This window comes from Hoplias malabaricus, chromosome X2 (genome assembly GCF_029633855.1).
Source record: "Hoplias malabaricus isolate fHopMal1 chromosome X2, fHopMal1.hap1, whole genome shotgun sequence".
NCBI lineage: Eukaryota > Metazoa > Chordata > Actinopteri > Characiformes > Erythrinidae > Hoplias > Hoplias malabaricus.
Genome location: NC_089819.1, coordinates 36619747 through 36631384, shown reverse-complemented (window position 1 = coordinate 36631384; position 11638 = coordinate 36619747). Strand labels below are relative to the sequence as shown.

Sequence of the window (11638 nt, the reverse complement as noted above, 5' to 3'; positions counted from 1 at the left end):
GAATGTAGTCTGTGAGAGCAGTTTTGTTCATATATTTTTACAGTAAGAGTTTGTGCTATATAAACAACTATTGAGTTCTAGTGATCGTTGGCCTTTTTACTTTCAGTTCTATGTAGCATTCATTCATTCATTCATGCCACTTTTACCTGTGTAGAGTTCTTGTGGGGTGTGGTGGAGACCCAGTAAGTAGTTAATCATGGTGGACTTGCCTACACTCCAGGGTCCCAGGAACAGAACCATAGGTTTGGAGGAAATTTCAGCATCTGAAAATCAAATAGAAGCATGAGCACAGCATATAAATTCACTACTACTTTTTACCACATTGGGCGACACCAATTTACTTGATTTTGAGTATTTACCTGTTCTTTGTTTGTTTTTGTTGTTGTTGTTTTTTTTAAATTATTTACAGAAAGTAGTTGTTGTTTGCTAGGCCACATTCAAAATAAGACAATATGATCTGAAAACAATGCAATGAATTATGCTGTTTTTTTTTTATCAGTTCCATACCATGAGGAAATGACTGAGCGTTATTACAAGTTTCTCAGTAGTATTACAAAACGCATTAACAAAAAGAATCACTTTAAATAACTGCAGTTTATCCGAATGATCCACATGTAATTGCTTCAGCTTGACCTTTAAGTGTAAACAAAATGTACTTTCTCTAAGCCTGTACTCCAATCACATAATAAGCCACTAAGACATTTATTTTTGGGTTACAGAAGCAATAGCTGCACCCCAGAGAAAATCATTACATTGCATTATAGGATTTCCTAACAACAGACTCTGAATTCTATCAGGGCTTGTTAGAGTGCCAAGTACAATTGTATTGCTGCTGTAGTAGATAAGACCAAGAGCAGGTAAGAAATCAGGAGAGATTCACCTGAGACCTCATGCTGTCGAAGCTCCTTGTATTTATATGCCTGTTCCATAGGCTTAATGGCAGTGTGATAAATATTCTGCAGCTTCTTTAGGGTGGCTAGGGAGAGAGTGTGATAGAGAGGAGAAGTGGGAGAGCAAAAGAAATAAGAGTGTAAAGGAGAGTGGCGAGAAGGAGCCATACAGAGAAGTGTAATTTAGTGATTGTTAATCTGTCTCTGTGGTTGTGTGTGTGTTGTATATTGAAAATAGATATAAAGGAGTAGGATAAGGAAAGTAAAAAAAAAACAAACAAAAAACAAAAAAAACTAGAGATTACAAAGGCATGAAGACAAGCACTGAAAAGAGGTTGTGTAAGATTAGCCATAGGTGTGGGTGGTCATTCTGAGCAAATGAACCCCGCAGGACAATAATAATGTCTTAATAGAGCCGTACAGCTTTCTGAGTCTGATTAATTACACACACACTTTTCACTGGCTCCGCCGCTTTTATTATTAAGAGGTGTGATTATTAGCACACTGTTATTGAGATGGTTTACTCCCTGGAGAGATTTCCATGATGAATGCACACAGATATGGTCCAGTCAGTGAACACACTCATATTAATCAAAGTTCAGCCTGCTGTGCTCTGCCAAATTCAACCAGTTTTTTAAACAAATATGGGAATAACGAAAGGACAAAACAATGAACAGTGCTGGGAATATTTTTTAACTCTCTGAATGGCTAAGTGTTTTGTGTGGTATACTCATTGGAGATTATTCATTATCATTTATCAAAATACTTCTGACTGTAAAATATGGATACACAGATTTTACTGGTGGTTTGATTATTCAGAGCAAATTTATTATCCAATATGAATAGTAGTTTTATGTTCTGCACTGTCTACATTTAAATGTTGTTTGTTTTTTATTGTAAAATTTGTACAGTGGTGCCTATGTCAACTGTAGTTAAGTAGGAATGGTTACCCTTGGTGAATTACCCAAATATATAGACATTATATATTGAATTATGAGAGTGAGTGTTTGTGATTTGTCCAACCTGTAAACTTCTCAGATGGCTCAGTTACGGTGAGACGCAGTGTGTCATCAATGTGAGACCGGTCCCTCTCCTTAGGGCCCTCTGATGATGTCTTCTTTGCTGCCAAAGAAATAGAGTTTCCTGAATATTCAGAGTCAATGTCAGTCCATGCTCTGTTCACAAAAACACCATATGACGACAAGTATGAGGACACATAAAGGGTATCAATAGGAGGACGGATCACATTTGCTGAATAACAGCTTCCCTTCTGAGAAGTTTCTGAGATTTCTATGAATATTGTATGACTTTCAGATGGCTTGCTAGTTGAAGGTACATTTTCAGTATTAAATCTTTGCTACTAATAAGGCATTAAATAAATATGTTCATAGAAAGTACTTCTAAATAATCGATAATCGATATAATCGAATAATCAATAACTCAAGTGAAACTTCTGTTAAGCATTTTCAACCAGCATAAAAAATTACTCACTACTGGAGAGCATGACTAGATTAATTTATACACATTATATACACAACATTCTTTTAATGAAATTGTAATTCATCACTTATTTTGTTCGTGATCATGAGGGTCTGAACAGTTGCGAGAAATAACCAGTCAAACTAGATATTCACACTCATGCGCTAGATCTGAAATTTTGGTTCGCATTTCAAAAAGATCATGTAGCAGCAGGCCTGGGAACATGTCATTATCAGTGGCCATGGGTGCCCTGGGTCTTAGGGGCTATTTCTGGTGGGGTTATTTCTACAGTATGGTTATTTGTGGGGCACCTTTGCCTGGGGTGTCAGGTTCTAGAGGACGGACAGCAGCAACAACACTCTCCTACAGCCCCCCCCCCCCCCCCCATACACACACAAGTTCTATGCGTGCTAAGCAGTTGTAGTACTTAGATATGTGAAATTCAAGCTTTAAGCCGTTCTACAGACATTGCAGTTTAAATGATGTATGTTCAACAAAGGAGGGGACAAAAACTCAATAAATGGTCTTTATTCTGGAAAAAATATAAGATCTCCACAAACCAAATGAAAGACTTATATCTGAATATTGTTCTCTTACACTAAATGATAAAGGTGGTATCTAAAAGAATGTACTCTTAGCTTTGAAATTTTTTGTAGTTTAGAGCCCACTTAAAAAATGATGATTCAGCAAGGGTTCTTCAGTAAAGAAAAATTTTCTGTATAGAACCCAGAACACTTGAAGAACCTTTTGCATGATCAACTACAATTGTGTTCTTTGCATCATGAAGCTTGACAATGTAACAATGCGCTATAGAACCCCTCTCTAAAAGATGCTATAGAACCACCTATAAAATATTCTTCATCAATATGAAGAGCCCCTTCATGATGAAAAGTTCCCCTTAAGTAAATGTTCTAAAGGTTCCGTGTGTTCAGGGTTCTATATAGAAATATCATTTTTAGGAGAGAACAGTTAGTCACTTGGGGCATATTTTTGCATCCCGCCTTGCGCCCAATGATTCCAGGGAGGCTCTGGACCCACCGCGACCCTGAAATGGATAAGCGGTTACAGATAATGAATGAATGAACTATATGCTTCCCAGACATGGGAAGTACATTCAGGCTCCTGCAGACGGCATTGCATCAGCATGATCAGGCTATACACCTGCAGGGTGTGTGACAGATTCATAGATTGAGAAGAGTTGGTACAGTGCTGTGAATGTCTTGTTAATAGCTGGCAAAAAGGCATTTGAATATGCCAAAGGCCAAAGTGTGAACAAAGTAGCGGATTTTGCAAGTGTCTTGAAGCGTACAGTCATATGGGTCAATAAGCAGTGGCAAATCCCAGTCCACCGTCATCAGAATGGTGTCCAAAATACGAAACTGACAGACAAGGACCAGCAGCATGTAAACAAAATTGCTTCACTTCCATTCAAGACTTGCTTCTGGAAGTCAATGAATGTACTTCACAGCCAATGTCTGAAAGAATACTCCATGAACAAAAGGAGCAAAGTGGTACACAAGAGGCCTTTGCTCACGTGTTCACAAATTTGTCCACTTACTGTGGGTGAAGAGACACATAAATTGGACTGTCCTTGACTGGATAGATGTTATCTGGTCAGATGAATCTCATTTCTGACTGTATGTAAATGATGGTAGGAGTAGGAGTTAGTTCACTGTAGACCTCAGGAAGCCTCGAAAGACAACTGTGTGCAAGGTGTGGCTCAAGCTGGAGGAGGCTCTGTGAAGTTCTGGGTTGCTTTAACAACAGGGAAATGGTTGAAGTGGCTGTCAGTTTGAACCAAATTTGCCATTTGCTTATCATCTCACCCAGGAATGTAAAATTCATATCCTTATTTTATTCTTAGCCCTATTACTTGTGTTCACAGGGCTGCAAAAATGACTGACTGGCATGATGAGCCCGATTTGAATCCTGTTGAAAATCTGTGAGTCTACCTGAAATAACAAGTAAAACTCCAGAGAAGGCATCCACGAAATCTGGCTAAACTGCACAATTCTATGATGAAAATGTGGCCAAACTAACAGAAACTTATCTAGTTCATGCTGAACCTAATCACATCTGATATTATTGTTCAGGGAGGAATTACACTTGATTAGGCATGTTTCACTCACAGGTGTCTAATATTTTTTGTCTGGTGAGCTAATTTACAGCTTCTATTGATGGGTTTGCAGTTGTGAATCTTTTATTTATTTAAATGTTTAAAGCCAACAAAATCGCTGTAAAAATATGGAAGTTCATGAGAGATTTGTGATTTCTCTCACTATAATCATATTGTGGTTGTGTGCGTTACCTTTTGCTGAGCTTTTTGGTGTTGGCTTATTTGTAGATTTGTCCTTTGACTTGGCTTTTTGATCCTCACCCGCAAGAGGGTTGGACTCATCTACAGGGGCAGCTTCTGCCATCACATTTCCAATGTTACTGCTGCTCTCTGCAGTCTCTGCGGCTACTCCTTCAATCCCAAAAACTTGATGCTCCTCTTCTGGTACTTGTTCTTCCAAATCTTCTATCTCTGTTTCTCCTGTCTTCTCTACAACTTCCTCTGTGACTTCAGATTCCTCTCTAACTTCAGGTTCTTCTCCAGGGGTCGGTACTTCTGCTTCCTCTTTTACCACTTCTTGAACACTTTCCTCTTCCACATCTTGACCTTTTACAAATGCTTCCACTACTGCATTCACATCAACCATTACCTCTTCAAATGTTGCATCCAGTTTCTCGTTACCCTGTTGCTCGTCCTGCTCTTCTGTGTCTAATACCTGCTCATGGTTTTCTTCCACCTGGCCTAACTGATCTTCACTTAGCACTTGAGCAGCTTCATCTGAAGTGATCTCCTCTTCATCCTCCTCCTCCTCACTAGTTATAGATTCCCCTGTGGAGGGTGAGTCCAAGTGTTGGCTGGAAGTGCAAGGCTGACAGACAGTTCGCTCAGGTGCAGGCGTGTCATTGGAGGAACTCTGGGTAATCTCTTTTGTGCCATCACAGCACAGGTGATTGCCTTCCTTCTGCACTTGCAGCTTTGTACGAAGTAGGGGTTCATTTTCAGGCACCTCGCTCACCAAATCTGGAAACATAGTAGGTAAAGGTAATGAATGTTGTTAAATAAAAAAAATTACACTTATATAGCACCTTTCTAGAAACCTAAGAACACTTTACAATCAACATCGCACAGAACACCATTCCATTCAAAATTCAATACACCCATACACACACACACACACACACTGGCGATACGTGGCAGCCAAATGCGCACAGCATACTCTCAACCAGGAAAGACTTGAAGGACTGCATCCGGCACTAGGGTTTCGCCTAGGATAGAGAGCCATTCCATGTCTGAGCACACACACATTCATTCATACACATACAGACCTTCATTCACTCACACACCAGGACAGTTATTAGAGAAGCCAATTCACCTAACCTCCATGTTTTTGGACTGTGGGAGGAAACCGGAGACCCTGGATGAAACCCAAGCAGACACAGGAAGTACATTCACCCAGATATATGGTTTCATGTTAAATCATAAACCACAAACCACAAAGCACAAATTATGAATAATTAATTAATGTTATTGTGTTTAGCTTTGATAAACACTGGAATACACTTGTTCTACCATTTTGCATTTATAATGATAGAACAAGTGTTATCCAGTTACCCTACTCTTGCAACCCCAGTCTAATCTCTTATATTGTATTTTTTAATCTACTTTACTTAATATAACTGGGTCATAGTCTGAATTGTAGCCCACCGCATCCTGGTGTCTAAGCAAGTTAAGTGCAGGAAGGAGATGAGGGTAATGGAAAAGAGACAATGTCAAATCTTTCACTCTATTACCATCACCAGACCACTGGCATTGTGTCAGTGATGTCTCAGTATCTGTTTCAAATCAAAATAGACAGCCAGTACCCAGGCCAGAACAAGTTTGTCTCATGACATAACATGGAGTGAACCAAATGAATACAAAACGCTGGAAGTATATGCTCGAAGTTGTCAATATTGTGCTGAACAGAGTTCACATTTGATTTAACAATGGATGTTGTAACAAAGTATGAACCAATAAATAAATAGAAAAAAATATGGCAGGTATGCAAAATGCAAAACAAATTAATAGTTCCGGTAGAGATCAACATTCAGAATGTAAACTGAACATAAATGCAATTCATTATGTCAGATTTGTTATTAAACATATAATAATGTTTAACATAATGTAATAAGTTAAATAGTTCAAACACTGCACGGCTAATTTCTGTAAGACCTAAAGCTTTTTAATGTGACAAACATGATACTGTGCACTGTCTAAATGCCATGACATATAGCAGAACTCCAGGGACCTGTGCAATGACCCTCTGTAGTGGACAGTGGAGAATAAGGCAGTGTGCGAGCACTCAATGTATGTCTGGATGACAGAGCTTGTTCTCCACTCTGTGACCAGCTCTTGTTTCATTTCATGGCTATAAAGGGATGCTTCTGCATAGTGACAGTCTACTTCTTGACTTCACCACATAGGCCATGAAGCTTTTTAGCTGACTCTGGGTGTGCTGTCTCCACAGGAGAACACACAGGCAGTTCTCGAGGTTCCCTACATCTGTCATATCACCTTTACAAAATAAAACCTATAGAGGTTTGCTATATAACCTAAATGTAATTGTCTACATAATCAACTATACTGCTTAAATTCTGAATTTAATCTGCAATTCTGACTTTGTAAAGGCTATTTTTCACCCCAAACAAGTATGTGTGCACAACAATGAACAACTTTCACCAAATTCAAATAAGAATAAATTGCCTCTCATACAATTGTGGTATGGATTGTCTGTTTCAATAAACAGAAATTGTCAATGAGTGAGAAATGATTCCAATAAAAATACAAATTGCTTCTGTTATCACATAATAACAGTGAATTAAATCATGTGATACTATCAATCTACAGAATGAAAAAGCTTTTCTTTAATTGGTAAATAAAAGTGCATTTACCTTTTTTATTTCATAATTTACACAACAGTGAACGAGGCATCAAATTTTCTCACAAGGTGTGTTCATTAATATCATTTAGCCTTGAAGTAAAATAAATATACAAATAAAGATTTCAATATAATCTAGGGCAACCTTGCATTCAGAAAGGTAAAATCTCCCATTTCTGGTACAGATGAAACTTGCATAAGGTCTACAAGATCAAAGCTTTTGACTGAAGGCGGACTTTTAATTGGTTTAATTGTACTTCCAATCATAGCTGCAGCTTATATGAAAAACAATGCAGTTTTTATTAGCAGAGGTGCTTTGATGTCGAACATGTATGCATGAGGTGACGGCCTGCATCAGTGATTCAGCTCCGATGATGAGCTTTGTCATGGGCCAAATGCCCTTGGTATGAATCAGATCCTGAAATAGCAGAAAGAGCTGGCTGCAAGTGAGAACAGCAAGTACTGCTCTTTTGTGTGTGTGTGTGTGTGTGTGTGTGTGTGTGTGTGTGTGTGTGTGTGTGTGCAAGGCATGAACTGGGCAGTAACCAATGCATGGTCTATTTCTTTTCACAGATTATCCACATTTAGGAATTTATACTAGTTTCAACTGTAGTTATGCTTTATAAAACGTTAACACAGCACTGAATGCATCATATTTTAGGATAAGATATTCAACAAAAAAAAAAGTAAAATGGTAAGTTGATCAAAACTACACCGGGAGCCTGAAATATTTGCACAATAAATGATCATATCCATAGGCAAACCATATATATATAGTGCTAATCAAGTGTAGAAGCCTATGCACGTAGCCATTAAAGATTTAGTCATACTCTCTTCCAGTCATGGAAAGTGTGCTGCAGTACCTTGAGGATCATTTTTTTTACAGTCCCAGCAAAACATCAGGTAATAATCAGATATAAGCTTAAAAACCACATCATTTTGGCTCACAACCTAGTTTTAAATGTAAACTTTATGTGCTAATGGCACTCCAGAGGACCGCAGCAGAGGGCAGCACTGTGTCCTGAAGGTGAGAGAACTCCATCTCACCTCTGACATTTACACCATTTTACACCGTTTGTAAGATCCCTGACCTTGCTCTTTACTGGGGTTTGCTGCTTGAATTAAGTGTTCCTTCAACGTCTCTAATTGAATGGACAAGGCCTCACAGACATTTGGCCTAAGACAAGCATTTCTCTGACTTTCACACAAAAACTCTCACTCTCTTTCACCCCATCTCTTCCACTCTCTGTTGTCTGCACTCTTTATGCACATTTGTTGATACTAGTCTGTCACTGTTGGAGCCTCGATAACAATGAAAATACTACAATATGCACTGTTAAAATAATACTGGAGTAGCACAATTTTCATATTGGTCTATACATGCAGAGGTGTCAACTTCAGGTCCAGAACATAAAAACACTGCACAGAATTTTTAATTCAAAATCCCTTGACACATCTGAGGGTGGTTAGTATTTATTAGAGAATGGAGTCTATTGAAATGAAATCCTGGATTGGATTCTTTTTACCTTTTAATTTTACCAGTTCTGTACAGAAGGAAGTACTAATGAGCTAGCGCCTAATGTTCTGGGGAATATTCTCTTAGACATATGGGAATGAACTACATTACAGCAGGTTAAACCCAACAGAGTTGTGTGGCACTATGGAGTATGCTTCTTTTATATTAAATTACAGTTAATATGCTTTGGGAATGAGGGAGTCCTTCTTGAGACCTTTATGGAGGACCCTCTCTGACTGAAAGGTATGGTTTTACTTCAGAGACTGGGAGGGTTCCTTCACAGTGCAATAACTGTGTTTAAGTAAGACCAAGGGTGTGAGTGTGTTATGCAATTCCTTAAACTGCCTCATACACTATGTAGCGTTGTAAGTTATCCATTATAATATGGAAGTATACTCAGATTAGTTTTTTATTTCTGAGGATGCTCAGTGTCTGTAATTGTGGACTGAAATAAACAGAAAAGGCTCTGATTGATCTGGTCACCAGGATTTTTCAGCAGCTGTTTGCTGGAGGGTGTGTGTGGGGAAAGCCCCCCAATGCTAAAACAGGCCGTACTACAGCACAGTGGCTCCGTCTCCCTCTGTTCAAATCAAGGATATCCCTATATGGTCAACAGGACAAAAATAAGTGCTGATTAAGGCTGTGCCAAAGAGACAACAACTACAAGCACTGTGTGTATGTGTGTGTATGTGTGTTTGTCTGTTACTGTGAGCGTAAGAGGAAATTAATTATAGACATGAGAGGTTGCAGGTTAGAATGTATGCTGAATGATCTTGCAAACAGATTAATGTGGTTCTCAGGGGAATATGCTGTGAAAATGGTGGTCATACAGTTGGCAGTTGCAATACACTGTGTGGTCACATGATGAACAAGCCCAAACATCTCATATTCTAACTATAAAAACATACTAGAATGTACGGTTGGTACTTGGATAACATTTTGGATTCTCTGTGTCTGATAAATATAAAATATCTATAAAAATGATTCAAGTTCAAATAAAATAAATAAACAAATGAAATGAAATTAAAAGAATAAACCTTGTTCCAAGGTTTTTAACTAGAACAATGTGGCTCTGACAGCAAACCTGAGATGAATTTACTTTTCCGTGTAATATTAATGTAAAACTATTATTCAATATTCAATGTAGTATTAAAAATTATATTAATCATCAGCCCTGTATAGAATTGCATAATAGAGCAAATTAAATTTGTGAAAATAGCTAGAATACAATTTAACTTGCCTAACAAACTCAAAATGTACACTTTTGGAGGGAGAGAGAGAGAGAACAAGGTCAGACAAGGATAGCCTTCATAACCTGGTTGAAACACTTAGTACAGTGGCTTGTCCAACAGCTTCAAGGGGTTACACTGATCAAATTTGTTACTGTCAAAGAGGAATGGACGCTAAGCTATTAGGAAAATGCTACAGAGTAAATGTGCCCTCAAATGTACAATAATGCATTCAAGCTGAATTTTGTACCTTAAAAGTAGAATGCATTATTTTCCAATGTAAATATATGTCCCTTTTTAATAAGAATTTACCAAAAAAAAGTCTAGATTTGAGACAGGATAAATTGAAGCAATACAACTTAAAAACGTTAAATGGTATAACTATGCGACTCGAAAGTGTCCGTAGGTGTGAGTGTGTGAGTGAATGTGTGTGTGTCTGTGCTGCCCTGTGAAGGATTGGGGTCCCCTCCAGGGTGTATTCCCGCCTTGTGCCCGATGATTCCAGGTAGGCTCTGGACCCCCCGTGACCCTAAATTGGATAAGCAGTTACAGATAATGGATGGTATAACTATGCCCCTAACTAAAGGTCCTAAAGAACACAAATGATAGATAGTCATTTAATTCTGAGAGTGCAGATCAAAACAATTAAGGCACAGATCTATAAAAGCACTACCTTAAACTAAAATGCTCAGCACTACCAGGATGATGGCCCCTTCATATAAATACCTGCAAACCACTCTTTACAAGTGTTATATGTATTTAAAGTGTGAACTAGGGCTGACAATCTATTGTGTGTGTGTCTGTGGTGGTGGGGGGTGGGCATTTGAATAGATCTAGGTGGGTTCTGATTTCCCTAAAATGCTTAATTAAATAGATGTGACATAAGTAATTAGCCATGCATCAGAAACTTTTATCTCGAATGCACTTTTCTAGAAAAGTTTACAGAATCTAAATTATTTACAGCGTCCAAATCATTAAATTACAAAGCACCCTCGGAAGGAGATACTGAATGAAATTTTAAAATAAAATCACAAACAAATGACATTTTTGACAATAATAAAAAAAATGTTTTGTTAAATAGATTAATATCTGAAAATAGATTCAGATTCACTGTAAGGCATTCTTTCATTCATTCATTATCTGTAACCGCTTATCCAGTTCAGGGTTGCGGTGGGTCCAGAGCCTACCCGGAATCATTGGGCGCAAGGCGGAAATACACCCTGGAGGGGGTGCCAGTCCTTCACAGAGCAACACTCACACTTTTGAGTCGCCAATCCACCTAACAATGTGTGTTTTTGGATTGTGGGAGGAAACCAGAGCACCCGGAGAAAACCCACAGGGACACGGGGAGAAAACAAAAAGCTCCTCACAGACAGTCACACGGAGTGGGACTCAAACCCACAACCTCCAGGTTCCTGGAGCTGTGTGACTACGACACTACCTGCTGCACCACCATGCCACCCACACTGTAAGGCATATTAGTCCTCAAAATAAAAGTTTTTCACAATTTTACCATGATCAATGATCGCTTTTAGTGGATAAATAAAATTA

The 11638-nt window shown here is 38.4% G+C and overlaps 1 protein-coding gene across 4 annotated transcripts in view; it reads right to left on the bottom strand.

The window, feature by feature from the left end:
- The window catches only part of LOC136676394 (sarcalumenin-like), a 37254-nt gene that overhangs the window by 3952 nt on the left and 21664 nt on the right, over window positions 1-11638 (bottom strand). For all 4 annotated transcript variants that reach the window (XM_066653378.1, XM_066653375.1, XM_066653376.1 and 1 more), the window contains 4 exons: window positions 4678-5445; window positions 1914-2012; window positions 881-976; window positions 147-263 (listed from right to left, as the gene is read on the bottom strand). In XM_066653378.1, the coding sequence (XP_066509475.1) occupies window positions 147-263; window positions 881-976; window positions 1914-2012; window positions 4678-5445 (1080 nt within the window). The remainder of the gene's footprint in view (window positions 1-146; window positions 264-880; window positions 977-1913; window positions 2013-4677; window positions 5446-11638) is intronic.